The sequence below is a fragment of the Pyricularia grisea genome (genome assembly GCF_004355905.1).
Source record: "Pyricularia grisea strain NI907 chromosome Unknown Pyricularia_grisea_NI907_Scaffold_2, whole genome shotgun sequence".
NCBI classification, from domain to species: Eukaryota; Fungi; Ascomycota; class Sordariomycetes; order Magnaporthales; family Pyriculariaceae; genus Pyricularia; species Pyricularia grisea.
In genome coordinates this window covers 1209688-1227592 of record NW_022156717.1, presented here as the reverse complement: position 1 = coordinate 1227592, position 17905 = coordinate 1209688, and the positions used below count along the sequence as shown (strand labels likewise).

Here is a 17905-nt window from a genome sequence, read left to right as displayed (position 1 = left end):
TGGTATCAAGCCCTCTTGAAATTTTCGCCAACATGGCCTTAATCACCAAGTTTACGGAAGCATGGGCCTCTAGGAGTGGTTTGGCCTCGGGATCTTGTCTCTGTTAGCTCGGAAGCCAGTTTTCCTTTGGGACCAAACTGTGCCGGAGGATCTTCATATCGGTCTGAGGAAACGTCGGCTGAGCCATAAATGGCAATGGTGGGTTTGGGGAGAATCCAGGTCGATGTATGCCTCGATCATGCTCCTCTTCAAGATCGTCGCACCTACCGTAACGCAACGCCATCTGTTATGCGTTCAGCCTCGACCAGGTGAATGGAGGAATATAGCCCGTGAAGGATGCAACTGTCCTCTGACTCATTCCTCGATGGCTCGTAGGATGACCCTGATATGAGTCCACCATCCTCTAGTCTTGCATGCTGCCATCAGCACTATGCAGTCCACCTTTAACCGGCCACCCCTTATCGTCAACCTGCCAGTCCCCCCTCCCGGAAAAAAAGCTGTTCTATAAGCAAGACGCTTTTTTTGCCGAACATGTTGATGTTCTGGACCAGCTCTACAGGATCTTATATATAAATCAGGATCTCGTATTACCCCCTGCAGCGATTCTTAAATGGTCAGCCGGATGGGCAGAGAGCTCCTTGCCTCTCGCTTGGAAGAGGCGACAGTTGATGAGATCCAAGACTGAGATGATCGTCAACTTTCAGCAACATACGAGTGGGATCAGCTTCGCAAAAGAATCAAGCTCCTAGAAAAGTCTGCCTGCGAGCGCCAGCCTGCCTCCGCCTGTCACTATCCTCACTCTCAGATATGGAGATGGGTTCAAATCTCTTGGCTCAGGTTCTCAGCAACCTTGAATATGACCTTTAAGCAAGGATCAATACCTTGCATCATGGAGGCTCTCCAACGGTTACGCAACATTTGTGCTCGGGGTCCAAGAGATCGTCACCAGGAAACAGGGCAATGCGAGGACAAAAACAGCAGCTTATGGGACCATAAAGATTTCATGTAGCTGGTTGAGTCTGCCTAGGAACATAGCCGCCAAAGATCTAGAAGAGCAGGCGTTTGTACTTGACAACCCACCGTCTTGTCCACCTACAATCGGAGGACAAGAGCTACTTTTGTCGAGCCAGATGACACGGAGCGTCTTCTTTATTTAGGACAAACTGCAGAGCCCTGCCTGCCGCCCAGATACGCGCGCAAGAAAGTGAGAGAAATAACATTTGGGGCATACATCTCACTTTTTCTTTATTCCTGGACGCCTTTTGTGCAGGGTCACACAAGTGGCCGATCGAAAAAAGAGTACAAGCGGCAACGGGCGAGGATATTCTGACGCAGTACTCACCACTATACTGCTCGTAACTGGTTGCGGAGAGCGTATATCTATATATTTACCCATATACGTGTTCCAGAGTTCGATCTTCTCGCGGCAGATTACGCTGCCTCAAGGTGATCTCCAACCCCATGGAGTCCACCATACTAAGCGCCAGATACGAGGAATCTGATAAACCAGCTTCTCACATCTCCTCAGATAACTGGTGGAGGACCAAACCCTCTGGTTGGGGAGGGTTCCGGTGGGAATAGGCTAGAATTATTTCCCGATGAAACCCACATCATCAAGAAGATAGGCAGCAAAGCTGGCCATCTAATGGAAATGGAGTATGTTGCTCTGGATCACATCGCGAGAAAATCGCTACCCGACACTTTGTCTCCCTATCATGTTCCGCTCGCCTACTCGATGAGCACGTAACATCGTTGGAGATGATCTCTCCTACCACCGGGAGAAGGGCCATTATTACCGCAGTGGCAGTGCCGACACGCCATGGTTTGCGTTCATCAAACGTTACTATGTCCAGCGTGTCTTGAACCAACCGAACCGTATCGACCGCGGCGCCCGGATGTGCTGATGCACAAGGCTGTCACTGCTCTACGCAAGCTCAAGGGTATCAAACCGGCGGATTACGAGGCAGTAGACAGAGAGATGCCGGCTGGCAGAAGGAATCTATGAAGAGCCCTGCACTCTCCTCCTCTTTACGAATATAGAAAAGCATAGGATCTCGGGGCACATTTACCTGGGAATCTTGATATTAAGCCCTCAAGTAACAGCAACCGGGTTTCCCGTCACCTGTGGTCAGGTACAGCCTCATGCTTTCGGGATAAGGCTGCTTGAAGATTTGTCAACACTGAATCTGATGTTGAACAGAATCATGATAGATCCGGAAAGGGCAAGGGCTTTATGGAAGAACTGGAGCAATTCCAAGTTATAGACGGCATTAAGGATAGTATCACAGACGGCCAAATTATATAAGAGACCATTGAGAGTCACAACCGGTTCGTAACAAGACTGGTTAGCAGTACAAATACAGCCCTTCAGCGCAGCGACCGTGGAGCTTTGATCCTCTCGATCTCAGCGGTACTCTAGTCACAGTATCGCTATTCGTTGCTACTAGATATATTGAGCTTTGAGCTTTGAGCTTCTCGCCAACATATACCAGAAGAGAGGCATACCTGTTTTTGTGCCTGGACATTGGTATTCTTTACTCTGCCCTGAGCTCACAGGCGTTGGTACTGTACAGGACACAGATGCCGCCAACGAGGACCCGGAAATGACAGCCAGGACTGAGGAGGCCCGACAGCATGTTTCCAACCAAGACCCATGGCCGATACTAAATTAAAGACAACCTGATGGACCAAGACGTCCACATGGAGTTCGGAATGCTCGGTGTTCGATGAAACGCAACATTTGCGCCATAAGGCAGCCATATTCTCTGGATCCTGGCCTCGGAGCTCCCGAGGTCAAGGGTGTCCGGGATGATCCTTGTGTCCACCAAGCCAGCACTTAAATCAGCCAGAGATATGCGCGAGCTGGCGGAGCTGATCGTTGCGCCATAGCGGCATTCCTTTCGCCAAGTATTTCGAAGGAGACCTTTCGGAGATATTTAACGGTTTCTATGGATCTGTTCCTGCTCACACCGATCGGTATGGCCAAATTGGAGGATGAGGCGGAAAAATGAACACAATAGGGAAGAGGCTCCCCACTGAGCATGATCTGTGACGAGAAGGTGAAGCCAGACAACCCCAAGCTCCTCCAAGTCCAACGCTACTTCGAGTCCAAGGACCGACACCGGCCCTTTTACATGCTGGTCCCGGGGGGTACTGGTGAATACCAGCTGCACAAAAGAGGCGGGAGCCAACCTGTGTAATCCACGGCATGCATACATACAGGCCGGGCTGCCATCGGCACAGCCTCAGCAACAGAGTCTTCCACCGTCACAAGGATCGATTTCACTATTATATATAGACTAATGGCTCACACATGCTGGTGAGCAGGAGAGTGCGACCTGGTCTCAACAACAAACTTCGCGACAGTATTCTGCTTAAGCCCGAGAGCCTGAATTCAACGATGGAGTTGACAGGTTGACTGGGTACTTTTGGACGGACAACTCCATATAGATTGCAGATCGAGAAAACCACCAAGGTACCCACTGCTTCTTGGTCCTACTTTTTGCCTACTGAGTTGCGGTTGTCTTGCATACATGCTCGACAGCGTCATTCATATAAATATCAACTTTGTTTACCTATTCGGTTCCATGCTCCATCACCGCCCCGGATACAGAGGCTCCTGCTACATATACCGAACTATACTACTTCGCTTGCTTGATTTCTTGTCTTTCTGTAGTTACCAGGCTGTGCTTTGACCGCCATCCGAGTCCAGGGTTACAAGGACACCATTTCACATCATCTCGACTGTACTTTTCAACATTTTCATGTCAGAAATTGTTCGAAGCCGGCTATGATGACCACCAGTGGGTTTTTAGCGACTCGGGCATGATCAATAAGGGGGCCAGAGTTGATACTCTGAGCCCCAGGCAGAGAACCAATGAGCTCACGATGACAATGCTCAAACAATACCCCATATATAGAATGACTAGACAACAAGACGATGGTAAACAAGGAGGCCATAACTTCCTGCTTATTTGAGAATGGACAAAATGGAAATCACTTGGGAAACTTCAAGGCACCGGCCGGTCCGCAGTTGCGCGCTCGCTCCTTGATGACGTGGAACACACCATCGAGCAGCGCGAGGGCATGGTCTTTACAGTGGAAGGTGGCCAGCGCATCACTGAATGGACTACCACCACGCGATTCAAACTTCCTTTTTTTTCAAGTGTGGTCTGGTTAAAGAGATGACTCTTTTTGACTTCCCTCGTTTGATCCTCATGCCGCTCGGGTGGGCACCCCTACGCCTGGACGGAGCCCAGCCTACCTGGTTGCTCATGGAGGAACCACCCTTTTTTGGGGACCAAAGAGTTGAAACAAAATGCACTTTTATATATATGCTCAGCAACGTCAGCCCCCTCCGGTTGGTTGGAACATCGACCCAGACGACGAGGAGTTTTGTTTCAACAAAAAAGCACACCGCAGTCGACACAGGCGAAATCGACGAAAACGGTAAAAAGATTACACGATCTTTCAAGTTCATGCCGCACCAAGTATATGGTACGTTAACCCTTTCATACAGTAGACCTGGCACTCGTTTAAACTTGTGAACCACGCGTGGCTCGAATTTGCTTGGATTTGAGACTCATTTTGAAATATATATTTATTGTATCAAATCGAGCTCTTCCCAAAGACACACCTCGATTGTTTGATGATTTCAATCAATAACCCGCCGGAATCCGAGTGTTCAAACTGGATACCCAACATCACTCGGCAGACTAGAGAGCCTCGAACAGCCCACCACCAGTAGTCACACGAAGAAACATGGCGCCGCCTCCCTTTGGTCTCGATGCAAGCTTTGCCAGACATAGCAGTCCCATCCACAACCTTGCTCTCATTTCTGTGGCCTAGACCAAGCGAAAAAAAAGAGAAAAAAACTCTAGCAGGAAAGAAAGAACTACCAAGCCAGGGAGTCCAAGTCCTTACACCAAAGAATCTCGTGAATACAACAATCAGCACAAATTTCCTATTTGCCGTCGTTTGAGTTTTCGCTATAGGACCCCTCCATCTGAAGAGATTTTCAAAGACCGAGTTCGGTCAAAACACTAGAAAGATACCGGTTGAGTTTATCGCGGAACTTTGCTCAAGAGCGGGAGCAGAGTGGTAGTTGCTACTTTGGGGACGGGAATGAAGCATAAAAATGGCTCGATAGTTGGGAGGAGGCGAAAATGTTATCCATGGTTTTCGCGTACGTACCTTAACTTCAGGTAATACGAACAAGGACTAAAAATAGCCGTCATGGAAACACCAAAGTGATCAACAGTGCAAAAAATTAGCATTAGATAGAAAATTAGAAACGGCTGCAAACCCATAAAGACATTAACCCCACACCCCCATATACCAGCCCGTCCACAATACGAAGGGCATTCAGCTCTATAAAACTGCTCTAGTGACTTGAGATATATATATGTACTGGTATATACGTTCTATAGGTCGCAGAACAACTCAATCAACTAGTCCAACCCAATCCAAGTCTTTAGCGACTCAATCGCAGCCTCGTACTCGACTGCAGCGTTCTCCTTGGGTGCCCACAATGGCGGCTTGTCCCAAGCGTGCTTCTCGCCCTTGACAACACGAGTCTCGACAATTCTTCCGTGGCTCCTAAGCCTCTCTGTAAACGTCAGACCCTCGGAGAGAAGCATGTCATACTCACACAGGCAAAGGTGCACTGGTGGGAGCTGCTGGAGCATATGATCTGACATGAGACCTGGGGAAAGACGCGGGTCGTCGCGCTTGTTACTCTGCAAGGGCGGGTAGATGTAAGATGCGTCAAACAAATCCGTCAGTCCTTTGGGAAGTGTGAGGTCTGGACGCTCGCAGCGCTGCCGCTTTGTGTCTCGGGCTACGGTCCAGTCTAGTAAAGGATAAAAGAGAGCTAGGCCAGCCATCTCTAGAGGCGGAGAAGGCAGAACCGATTCGTAGCCCCAGCGGGGCGGGTCCTGGAGGGCGACCCAGCTGGCAAGAGCGAGGTTGCCGCCGGCTGAGAAGCCCGAGAGAACCACGCGTGAGGTATCAATACCGTACTGAGACGCCATATCCTGAGAGCATATCTGGACTATGGCCGAGGCGCAGTCCTCTACAGGGTTGGGAAATGGATACCCCGGAGCCAGGCGGTAGCTCACAGAAAAGACGACGGCGTTCAGGGATTTTGCAACGGCTGCGCACCACCGCGAATCGTCTGTGCCTTCGCCGACCACGAAGCCGCCGCCGTGGAAATTGATGACGAGGGGTCGTCTGGGGATCGAGTCCAAAGATAACCCAGAGGCCGTGTTACTTCTCGATAATCGGGACCGGATGCTGGCCAGTGACCTTGAGCTTCTTGAACTCAAGTTGCTGGCCATTTTGTGAATCCTAGGCCTCTTAGCAGTGCCCAATTTGGAGTTGCTGCTCCTCGTGCTGCTCCTTGATATGGCGCTGCTGCACCCTGATTTGATGCTAGCATTATCGTCTACTTCGTCCGTTGGGGTCTTGACGATGACATTTGGAGCTGCTAGCGCGAGCAAATCAGAAGCAGAAGACTCCGAGGTGGACGAAAAGTTTGGCTTATCCGTGTTTGGAAGCGGTGAGGGAGGCTCCCAGACGTCAACGCGAATAGCCTTCTTCGCCTTCCAATCTCCCAAGAGAGCGTCGAGCCATATAACTTTGGAGGGCGCCAGCTCCGGCGGAGCCCAAACATGTGAAAGACCAAAGCCCAGGCTAGCACCAGATCGTATTGCAAATGCCCTCGTTGCCAGGGCCCAACGAGGACTTTGGTCCAAGGGATTCACATATTCGTTGGTTGTGTCACCATCCTCTGGTGGACTGGTAGCGGTGACGGGCGCAGTTGAACCCATTTAAGTGTTACTAAAAAAGAAAAAGAAAATAGGTACCCCTCCGATACACTAGGAAATGAAGTTATCACCTCACTAAATCACACGTTCAGTCTAATTCTAGTAGTCAATAGGTGGGCGGGACGATAGGTCGGGTAGATACGACAGACAAAGTTTTTGTTTCGTCGCTAATATCGGATAAACGGCATATGTGGTGTTTCTAGCCGTAGTCTGACAGACATGATTGAAACGAGTCCTGTAGCTGAGGCAAATATTGAATTGTAAAGCTGGGCCACGATCATACTCAGACCTGTCAGGAGGACCGGCAGTTTACACAGGGATTGATTGGACCAGGTACCACTTCAAAGCAGAGACGCGGCTTAGCCTTCGTTGCACCGTTGGAAACATGGGCTGGGCAGTGTTGTTAGACGTAGTGTTAGACGTCATGGAGATCAGCTCAAATTGCTTGTTTCGTTGCCACGGCTCCATATTTCTTGCTGGATCCAGAAGAATCTGGTGGGTTAGAGACGATTGGCAGGTGCTGCCAAGTGGCCAACCCAAGACTGCCTGCGCACACGGTCGACCACACAGTACGCACGCCAAATCAAGGCCAAGAAAGAAGGACCCACCCGGCTTTATTACGTGGAACTCTCAAAAAGAGCCTGACGCGTAACTTTCTTAATGCTTCTTCCAATCACTACATAGTACGAGTGATATTGATTTCAAACCTGTCTTCCCCTACCTCCATTTTCACGAACTTAAGGTACCTAGGTAGGTAAATGATGCAACCATCTCATCTTACCTAGGAAGTCTACCGTCAGAGCCGCTTCCTGTGAACTATCCACAGGAAGCTGCTATACTTAGGACAGTACAAGGGCTTAGCCTTTTGAGATTGGCTTGGTAAAAGGTAGGTAGGAGCAGCATTACCGCCGTACCTGATCCTTGTGATGTACCTATGTACCACCTACTTCATGCCATGGCTTGCTTGGCCATCTCACAAATACACCACAGCATTTAATATTTGGCTGTGTTTATTTAAATACCAAGAATACCTTCCTACCTACGCTGGGTCCCCAAGCCCCATCGATCTCGATGTACTTCCAAAACGAGAACCACATGCTTCATTTGCGTCATTCCTACCTCATCCTAGGATCCCTGGATCACATCGTGCAACCGGGCAAGCCGGGGTAGCTCAACCCAACTCGAGCCCAAGATCGGACGGGAGATGCTTCTTCTCTCTTTTTGTTACTGTACCACTACTAGTAGATGGACGGGACAAACGGGTTCCGCCGCGGCTTCATCCAGTGATGTTAGCCAGAATCTTCTCCAATTTCGATCCAGAACGTGCACTTGGATCTGCACGGATACGCCAAGTCCCCTCTTCCTCGGACCGTGTACCATATACCGGAGCTGTCAGTTGCGCATGATTAGAACTAAGTAACCTAGGAGGTACGCCGGAAATACCGGATCACTCGTTGGCTGTGCTTTTTTTTTTCTTCGGTCTTTTACTCATCCAATTTATTTGTACCTCTTTCAGACCTGACTACATTAGCATTGCATAAGGTATTTGAGCGGACATGGCCCACCATCTCTTGGCAACCTGCATGCAGACCTTCCCTATCCTCTTACGTCGTCTCCACTAAGACAACCTAGAATGACACTATGTATACTGCACGTAAATCACACTCACCTCTACTTTGTACAGGCATAACAACAGACGCAAAAGCTGCAGAAAACAAGCCCATCAATATCAGTGGCATCTTCTCTCAATTTCTTGCCTTTTCCAAGGCTGGCCAAACCAAGATGGTTCACAATCATAACTTGACCGAGCTCATCACTGGGCCGATTCGCAAGGCCACCTCTCGAACCTCCACCCCAGTTCAATCCCCAGTCGCATGTCACACAAGAACCAGTTCCCAGACCTCGCCCAGATCCAAGTCACGAGGGCACCGCTCCAGCGATGATTCTTCCTACCGCAGTGATAGCCTGGAAAGGAAGGCGCGGAAGGAGGCCGACAAGCTCGAGCGCCGCTTACAGGAGCAGGAACTCATTGATGCAAGGCGCCGGAGCGAGGATTTGAAGGCTCGCGAGCATCTGGATGAAGCCACACGTGCTCGCTTCGGCGAAGATGTCGTCTTCAGGGAGCTGACGCCCATCGCCCAACTTGTGACGCTCCCTGTTGGATCCGAGATAACGTTCCGCGCTCGGATACATCACCAGCGCGACATCTCCAAAGTCCTCGACTTCCTCCTGCTCCGGGACCAGACTCACTCTATACAGGGAGTCCTTCAAGGCCCTCCCGAGATGGTCAAGTGGGCGCAGCGGCTGCATCCTGAGAGCATCGTACAGATCACCGGACATCTACAATGTCCTAAGGAGCCTGTAAGGTCAGCGACCCACCCGGACCTCGAAGTCCTCATCGATACGATCCACTTGGTTGCACCAGCCAAGAACCTCCCCTTCAACAACTATCAACCACCCGAGTCGTTGCACCCCCGACTGACGAACCGGGTGGTTGACCTGCGCCACTCGGCCAACCAAGCCCTGTTTAGGGTCCGCGCAGCCGTCACGCGCACTTTCCGCTGGACGCTTGATCAGCAAGATTTTGTTGAGATACAGACACCCAAGATCATGGCGGGAGCTACCGAGAGTGGCGCCGAGGTGTTCAAGGTTAATTATTTTGGTCGCAGCGCCTACCTTGCACAGAGCCCACAGCTCTCCAAGCAAATGGCCATCTCTGCCGACTTCAAGCGTGTGTACGAGGTATGATAACCCCATACATCCCCAGCAAAACCTACCATGAAGTACCCGCTGACAAACTCGAATAGGTCGGGCCTGTCTTCCGCGCCGAGAATTCCAACACTCACCGGCACCTGACAGAATACACCGGATTAGACATTGAGATGTGCATAGACCAAAGTCACCATGAGATCATTCGTATGGTTGACCGTGTACTCAAAAACATCTTTGCCGCCGTCCACCAGATGGAAGAACTCAAAATCATCCGAGAGCGTTGGCCAAGTGAAGACCTTGTTTGGTTGGAAGAGACTCCCATCCTCACATTCCCCGAGGCGCTGCAGATGCTGAGGGAAGATGGGAACCAGGATATCGAAGAGGATGATCTTTCAACAAGGGACGAAATGAGGTTGGGTGAACTTGTCAAGGAAAAGTACAAAACCGACTACTTCATCTTGGACAAGTTTCCCGCTGTCGCCCGGCCCTTTTACACCCACAAGGACGACAGTGATCCCAAATGGACAAATTCGTTTGACATCTTTGTTCGTGGCCAAGAAATCTGCACCGGTGGACAACGAATCCACAAATACGACGAACTGCGCCAGAGCATGACAGACTCTGGAATAACTGGAGATGGCATGGAGGAATATCTTGCCGCCTTCGAGTCCGGAGCTCCCCCACACGGAGGCGCTGGCCTTGGTCTCGAGCGCATCATAACTTTTATGCTGAAGCTGGGCGATGTGCGAAATGCTGCGCCGTTCCACCGAGATCCCAAGAGTTTGCCCAGTCGACCTCCAGGACTTCCTCATCCAGAGGCCAGCACTCGGAGGCGCAAGTCAGCACCGGTGTTACCACCACCAAGTACCAAAGATAGTGTGCATGGCGCTGTGACCACTGATGGAGGCCACCACGGCATGGAATGCTCAGATATGAGCCCAAAATCTAGCGCCGAAACAGACTATCCACCGTTGGAGAAGCTTATCGCCAACTATGGCGACGCTACCAATACTTCTTGGCTCGACGATAGGTTCCAGATCTGGAGGCACCCACCGACGGGCGCAGCCGTGGGCTACGTTCGACAGAGCAAAGATCTCGTCATTATGACTGGCGACCCACTGTGCGATCCATCACAGTATGCAGAGATCATCGGTGCCTATCTAGACTTCGTCAAGAACACCCTGAAATGCAAACCGGTTTGGCTACTCGTATCCGAAGAAGTCCAACGCATTCTGGCCAATGAGCCGCACAACTGGCGCACTATGACCTGCAACGAAGAGCAGCGCGTCCCCGCAGATGACCATGCCCGTCGTGGACTAAGCCGGCCTGGAGCGCAGAGGAGCGCACGCAGGGTGCAAAGAGAGGGCATTCGGCTCCACGAGGTGCGACCCGAAAAGGACGAAAACTTCAAGCAGCGTGCGAACAAGGCCATCGAGGAGTGGCATCGGGCGCGCGAAGGCAAGAAGCAAGTTCATTTGACCGAGGTCCGGCCTTGGGTAGATGCGGAACATCGGCGCTATTTCGCGGCGGAGCGTGATGGCCGGGTGCTGGGCCTCGTTGTGCTGCATCGCCTAGCACCCCGATATGGGTGGCAGATCAAGTGGGCGCTCGACATGCCATCCGCACCCAACGGTACGATCGAGGCGCTGGTGGACCTTGCACTCATGTCGATTTCGGGCAGCCCTGCTACCTTTGGAGCGGACGTTTCGGATAAGCTGGTTCCTGTTGCACATATCGGCGGAGCTAAAACAAAGGTTCTGACCAGGGTGTACGATGCGTTTGTGAAGGGAACCGGGCTATCGCGGAAAAAGGAGTTTAGGGAAAAGTTCGGCGTTGTTGGGGAGGCGGTCTTTATCTGTTATCCTAAAGGCGCGTTGGGAATGGGTGAGATTCGAGAGATTCTCAGGTTCTTTGATTAAAGTTCCGTTGTGGGGGTGATTAATGGGTTGGGAGGCTCGTGATTATGGCAATACAGGGCCACTGAGTAAACTAATCGACACGACTGAAGCAATAAATACCCAAAGTAATTGTTTTATGTGTAGACTTAATGCAAATACGATTACAACTTTTACGCTTCTATTACGGATCGAAAATGCGTAAAGTTGCTTTCAACAGGAGAGAATGATAAGACTGCCTGCAGAAGAGCCTCTGGGAAGAAATTTACATTGTATATGACTGGAGATATAGCACCGTGATACATCGAGTACGAATTAGTCTACATTCAACATAATACCGACGAACCCCTCCATCACCTCTGAAATACGCAGCATGTGCATTACCTATTTGTCTGGTCAAATACAATACTGATGACGACTTGATGCAATCTGTCGATCGAGAACCACACTCCTCCTATCTCATATTCGCAGACAAGGAATTGGATTTCATGTCACGTGCTCAAAGTACCCCACCACCGCTTAGTCAATAGCCCTCCTCCCGATTGGGGCTAGCGGGTTTTGGGGGGTTTCGAATGCCCACAACCTGCAACATTGAGAGAGAGTGTCTTCCCTCAATCGACGAAAGGTGACTTTTTTACACTTCAATCACCCATCCCGACGACAACCCCGGCAGCGGCCATCCACCCAGCAAAGTATTCAAGATGTGAGTGAATATCCTCGCGATTGATTGCTTCCCACACGACCACGAAGAGCAGACGGGAGACGGAAGAGGACTATTTGGGACTGTTGAACGGTCGACGAGCGACCGGAGAGACGAGCAAGAAACCGCCACAGAGAGTCTATGCCGATTTTTACATACGCCCCCGCTCCTCCGACCAGCGGTTTCTACACCACCAAAAACGACGCCATCATCAACAAAATCATTACGGGAGAAAATATTTGGATCAAGGGACTAACGGTTGCTTGTTTTTTTCTTTGCCATGTAGGGTCAACCTGACGACTCAGAAGCGCCTTGCCGCGTCCGTTCTGGACTGTGGCAAGAACAAGATCTGGCTGGACCCCAACGAGGTGTCCGAGATCAGCAACGCCAACTCCCGCCAGACCATCCGCAAGCTCGTCCAGGATGGCCTTATCATCAAGAAGCCAGTCACCATGCACTCAAGAGCACGCGCTCGGGAGCTTAACCTCGCCCGACGGATCGGCCGGCACCGTGGTTTCGGAAAGCGCAAGGGTACCGCAGATGCCCGTATGCCAACGTATGTTTTTTTTTTACACACCCCGGGGGGAAGACGAGATGGGATGATTGGTCTCTGGGGACGGACTTTTGAGAGTCCGCCAGATATGGCGATGGTGGCTCCGAGTGAGCCGGAATTGGAATAGTTGGCTGACATTGCTATCCGATTCACAGTCAGGTCGTTTGGATGCGTCGCCAGCGGGTTCTCCGTCGGTTGCTCGTCAAGTACCGCGCCAGCGGCAAGATCGACAAGCACCTTTACCACGAGCTTTACCACTCCGCCAAGGGTAACACCTTCAAGCACAAGCGTGCGCTTGTTGAGCACGTATGTGACACTTTTTCGTTTCCCCTCAGCAATTTACAAACAAATCAAGAAGCTTGGTTTCCAATGCACCACCTGGACCAAGGCTCAAATGCTAACATAATCCCCTCTACAGATCCACCGTGCCAAGGCTGAGAAGCAGCGCGAGAGGCTGCTCAAGGACGAGATGGACGCCAAGCGTGCAAAGACCAAGGCTGCCCGCGAGAGGAAGTTGGAGAGGCAGGCGGCCAAGAGGAACGCCCTTGCCGGCGAGGCCGAGGAGTGAAGGGGACGGAACCGAGGCATGCAACACACAAAAACTCTCGAGGGGAAAACCTTAGAATCACAAAGGCAGTCTTCTCTTCACTGAATGATGACGGACTGGCGGCCTGCATTCGGAGTAATCGGTTTTGGGTCCTTTTTCTTAGTATCGCCAATGAGCTCTTCGCCTGGGTCTGTTTTCTCTTTTTTACTACATTTTCGAGCAGTTTAACGCAACATGGAACGGTTTGTGATGGACGGGGAAAGGGTTTATTCTCCCTCAATCATACCAGGGACGGCATTGAAAAAAAGGAAGGGGGAACAAAATGCAATGATGTCCAAGCTGTACATGAGGTTTTTTATTTGCTCAAATGTGGTCTGGTTACGTCGGTTTCATCTGGTCGTGGCGTTATGAGGAAACGATCTGGGTAGAGCGTGGCTTGACTGAACGTTTTACCACCTTGACAGCTTCGTGTGAATGTGAACTGACGTCGGAATCAAATGTTTGAACCAATTTCGATGTGCATATGGGATATGGCTTCTTTTTATTTGCCTGCGGTGGGTGGAAACAGCCCAAAATATTTCCTCTGACCGCAAGTCTCAAGATTACTGTCACTACTACTACTTGAAAGCTTCTTTGCAGATATGGACACTCGATAATGCTAGGGAAGCGGCTCTTGGTGTATCCACGTAGATACGAAAACTCAAAATACCCCCGAGATCGGTCGTCAATATTTTGAAACAATCTTCACCAAGGCATTAGTCAAGTTCCTCGCTTGAGGCATGACTTGTGTCTGGGCAACTAGGGGTTTTTTTTTTTTTTTTTTTTTTTTTGATACAGCAGACTAGGCCGTCATCAAAATACATGACAAGCCTATCGCAACGCATAGGACACGTAAAACGAAATGAAGCGACAAAAGAGAAGGCCAAGGAGCTAGCGCATGGGCCAAAACATTAAAGACAAACAAAGCTCGAGAACCATGACACGGCTCTTAGAGAGAAAGAAAAAGAAAACCAACTATTTTGGGTCAGATTGCTATCAAATTGCCCCTCTGATCTTGTGGTGTGGGTGGCCAGGACATGTCGTCAAGCTCCCAGTGCATTTCTGCAGGGTGGAAGAGCTGTTGCGAAGTCTGAGCTGTCTCATCATCCCCAATTTAGTTGATGAGGAGAGGAAAAGAGGAAAGAAAAAAACAAGTCAAAAAATTGTGCATCGCGAATTTGGAGTTTATGGGTAGTGTGCATGCGGGAGCCACAAAAAAAAGCACGGACCTTTTACTGGCTTTTCTGTCTTTGTAGCGGGTATCCGCAGTACAATCGAGTAAGGAACTATTAGAAGAAATGTACAGGGTGGAGACACTCTGGAGAAAGAGCTGTTGGCTGCTTATCGCGCGGGCCGCGGGGAGGGGGGAAGCTAAACCCCGACCTGGCGCCGAGTACCGCAACTAAACGCAGGGTAGTTGGTGGAAACCAAATAGATGCATCATCGTTCCATAAGGTAAACTGAGTAACCGCGGCGTTTCAGGCGGTCAAACGCAACAGTAGTCAATTCAGAAAAGCCTGCACATTTATCTTGTTTTCTTTTTTCCAATTCCTCCAGGACAACTGGATCAAAAGTACTTTTATTATTTTCAAAGAAGATTGCTAGACTGGTGCTTGCAATCATGTCATTACCGGCAGTAAGGCAGGCGGCTTCGAGGGCGCTGAGGATGCGTGGACCCGTTTACCGGACCGTCAGGATGGTGTCAACGACCTCGCATGAGAGCCAGCAGAGGGTTCGTTTTGGACACAAGATACTTGTGGATATCTTCCTGTTGCTGACAATGAAAAAAATAATATACAGCTTCTCTCCTCGCACCTGCAAACCGCAGACCCGGCCATGTACGATATCGTCGAGAAGGAAAAGCAGAGGCAGAAGCACTACATCAACCTCATTCCGTCGGAAAACTTCACATCCCAGGCAGTTCTGGATGCTTTAGGAAGCCCGATGCAGAGTACGTTGGAGTCGAGATACTGGCAGTGAGATACCAATTGTTTCCTTTGCTGACCTTGGGCTCGCTGGCGTTTGCTTAGACAAGTACTCCGAGGGTTACCCCGGAGCGAGGTATTACGGTGGTAACGAGTTCATCGACCAATCCGAGAGGCTATGCCAGCAACGAGCATTGGAGACTTTTGGCCTGGATGAGAAGCAGTGGGGAGTCAACGTGCAAGGTAATAACTCACAAGACACCCTCAGTGTTCTTCCTAATGGCCCCGTACTGACCACATCTCCTCTACAACTGTAGCTCTCTCTGGCGCCCCCGCCAATCTGTACGTCTACTCGGCCCTCATGGGCGTCCACGACCGCATGATGGGTCTAGACCTGCCCCACGGTGGCCATCTTTCCCACGGATACCAGACGCCTACCAAGAAGATCTCCTTCATCTCAAAGTACTTTGAGACGGTCCCCTACCGCCTGGACGAGTCGACAGGCTACATCGACTACGACAAGTTGGAGGAGCTGGCGCACGTCTACCGCCCCAAGATCATCGTTGCGGGCACCTCGGCCTACAGCCGGTTTATCGACTACAAGCGTATGCGTGAGATCTGTGACAAGGTCAACGCGTACCTGCTGGCCGACATGGCACACATCTCGGGCTTGGTCGCGGCCAAGGTCGTCCCGACACCGTTTGCCTACGCAGACATTGTGACCACTACCACCCACAAATCTCTACGAGGCCCTCGCGGTGCCATGATCTTCTTCCGGAGGGGTGTGCGTTCGACCAACCCCAAGACCAAGGCGGAGGTTTTGTATGACCTCGAGAACCCCATCAACCAGTCCGTCTTCCCCGGTCACCAAGGCGGGCCGCACAACCACACCATCGCTGCCCTGGCCGTGGCGCTCAAGCAGGCCCAGATGCCCGAGTTCCGCGCGTACCAGGAGCAGGTCCTTGTCAACGCCAAGGCGTTTGCCCGCCGGCTGGGCGAGGCCAAGGGCAGCGGCGGTGGTCTGGGCTACAAGATCGTTTCGGGCGGCACGGACAACCACCTCGTGCTGGCCGACCTCAAGCCGCAGGGCATCGACGGCGCCCGCGTCGAGCGCGTCCTGGAGCTGGTCGGTATCGCCGCCAACAAGAACACGGTGCCTGGCGACAAGTCGGCCCTGACACCCGGAGGTCTGCGCATGGGCACTCCGGCCATGACGACGCGTGGTTTCGGCGAAGACGACTTTGTCCGCGTTGCTGACATTGTGGACCGGGCGGTTACGATCGCCGTCAGGGTCGACAAGGCGGCCAGGAAGGCGGCCGAGGCCAAGGGCGAGAAGACCCCCGGCAAGCTCAAGAACTTTTTGGCATACCTGGGCAACGGCGAGACGGAGAGCGAGATTGTGCAGCTCAGGAGCGAGGTTTCCGACTGGGTGGGGACCTACCCTCTTCCGTGGGATGTGAAGCCTTGAGTGAGGGGAGCTTGAGGTGCTGATTTCATTTTCTTTTGGTTTTCTTGTGTTTTAACCTTGTTCTCGTCATGGATTCTTTTTGGGGGTATTGGGGGGTTATTTCTGCCTTTATTGCAATCAGATCTCAACTATCTATATGACATATACTGGGTTCTTTCGCATTCTTCGTGTTTTTTTTTCTTCGTTCCTCTGGATCGTTGAATACGCTCAACTGGCATTCGAGATGATGAAGGAAGCTGCCATGTTGCTGCTCTTCCTATTGTCGTTGGGCTGGTATGGTGCAAACCTTGAGAGAAAAAAAAGTTCTACTTTTCCTCTTTTCCTTGACCTGACGCATTTTCTTATGTCGCATTATGAAACATGATTTCGTTGCGCGACTCACAGTCACGGCTTGTGTTTTTTTTTTTTTTTTTTTTCGAACTAAGCTTCTATTATTGCGAGAAAATTAGCCCACGGATACTGGTTCCCTCACTGTGTTGATAACGTGTACAATTGGACTCCAGGGTAAGGAGAGAGAAGGGGCCTTATATCAACTGGCGGAGATGGACACATGGGAGGGTTATCAATATGGCTTGAAGAGCCACCCATATGGTCTCCATAACCTACACCTTGTGTTAAAGTCCCACAAAGAGCGACGAGCAGCTCGGTGTCTGCTCAAAGTTGTCAGCCAAGCATCAAGTCGCCTCCATGATCAGAACGGATCACTGGGATGGGGGTGGTGGGAATATTTTTCAAATCCCTAGCTTGGCGAGCTGCATGAGACACTGATTGGCGTCATCCTCGGCATCTTACATGAGAAACTGCCTGGTTGTTTGTGAAAGACGACATGTGCAGGCTTCTCTTTTTTACTCTTGCTGCTGAATCTGCCAAACTTGGCGGAGATTCAACACAGATTGAGTGATATGCAAAACACTCGGTTGTAATCCGGAGATTATCGCTACTGAAAGCTCCTTTACGTGCTTGTCCTTTGACTAGGGGATATCACCGTGGACCACGACTGGGGGGTTTTTGGTCTCCTGGGGCCGGGGCGGCCGGGGTACCAGCAAGGCCGATTACCTAAAGAGGATATAAAATTGGTCCAAGATTCTCGGTGAAGCAGATGCTAGCTCGTGGGGGGGTATATGTTCAACCAGATGACAACTCCTGGGTAATTTCAAAACTCTGTACTCCAGGGATGAGGTATTTGTACGATGAAGATGGGCATTACACACAGCACGACACTACTCAAGACAAAAGAAT

At 50.9% G+C, this 17905-nt stretch overlaps 3 protein-coding genes across 3 annotated transcripts; 2 read left to right on the top strand and 1 right to left on the bottom strand.

Moving 5' to 3' along the window:
- Positions 1-5450: 5450 nt before the first annotated feature.
- On the bottom strand, positions 5451-6830 carry PgNI_02915 (uncharacterized protein; the record flags this gene model as incomplete). The annotated part of the gene is made up of 1 exon (XM_031122972.1): positions 5451-6830. One exon carries the CDS (start codon positions 6828-6830, stop codon positions 5451-5453), a length of 1380 nt encoding a protein of 459 aa, XP_030985073.1.
- Positions 6831-8173: 1343 nt separating this feature from the next.
- Positions 8174-14064, top strand: PgNI_02914 (uncharacterized protein). Its single transcript, XM_031122971.1, has 7 exons — positions 8174-8255; positions 8344-9569; positions 9635-11445; positions 12108-12137; positions 12421-12690; positions 12843-12993; positions 13106-14064. Exons 2-7 carry the CDS (start codon positions 8469-8471, stop codon positions 13253-13255), a joined length of 3513 nt encoding a protein of 1170 aa, XP_030985074.1. The 5' UTR covers positions 8174-8255; positions 8344-8468; the 3' UTR covers positions 13256-14064.
- Positions 14065-14727: 663 nt separating this feature from the next.
- PgNI_02913 (uncharacterized protein) lies at positions 14728-17077 on the top strand. The gene is made up of 4 exons (XM_031122970.1): positions 14728-15005; positions 15074-15224; positions 15304-15441; positions 15516-17077. The coding sequence occupies exons 1-4, from the start codon at positions 14895-14897 to the stop codon at positions 16664-16666; spliced, it is 1551 nt and encodes a 516-aa protein (XP_030985067.1). The 5' UTR covers positions 14728-14894; the 3' UTR covers positions 16667-17077.
- The last annotated feature ends 828 nt before the right edge of the window (positions 17078-17905 follow it).

What these genes read in the sequence shown, in the direction of transcription:
- PgNI_02914 (XM_031122971.1), top strand. Translation starts at nt 8,469, where the DNA reads ATGTATACTGCACGTAAATCACACTCACCTCTACTTTGTACAGGCATA. An exon ending in GAGATTCGAGAGATTCTCAG is followed by an intron (nt 11,446 to 12,107) that starts GTTCTTTGATTA and finishes CAACCCCGGCAG; the next exon opens with CGGCCATCCACCCAGCAAAG. An exon ending in GCAGATGCCCGTATGCCAAC is followed by an intron (nt 12,691 to 12,842) that starts GTATGTTTTTTT and finishes TCCGATTCACAG; the next exon opens with TCAGGTCGTTTGGATGCGTC.
- PgNI_02913 (XM_031122970.1), top strand. Translation starts at nt 14,895, where the DNA reads ATGTCATTACCGGCAGTAAGGCAGGCGGCTTCGAGGGCGCTGAGGATG. An exon ending in TTTAGGAAGCCCGATGCAGA is followed by an intron (nt 15,225 to 15,303) that starts GTACGTTGGAGT and finishes GCGTTTGCTTAG; the next exon opens with ACAAGTACTCCGAGGGTTAC. An exon ending in GTGGGGAGTCAACGTGCAAG is followed by an intron (nt 15,442 to 15,515) that starts GTAATAACTCAC and finishes CTACAACTGTAG; the next exon opens with CTCTCTCTGGCGCCCCCGCC.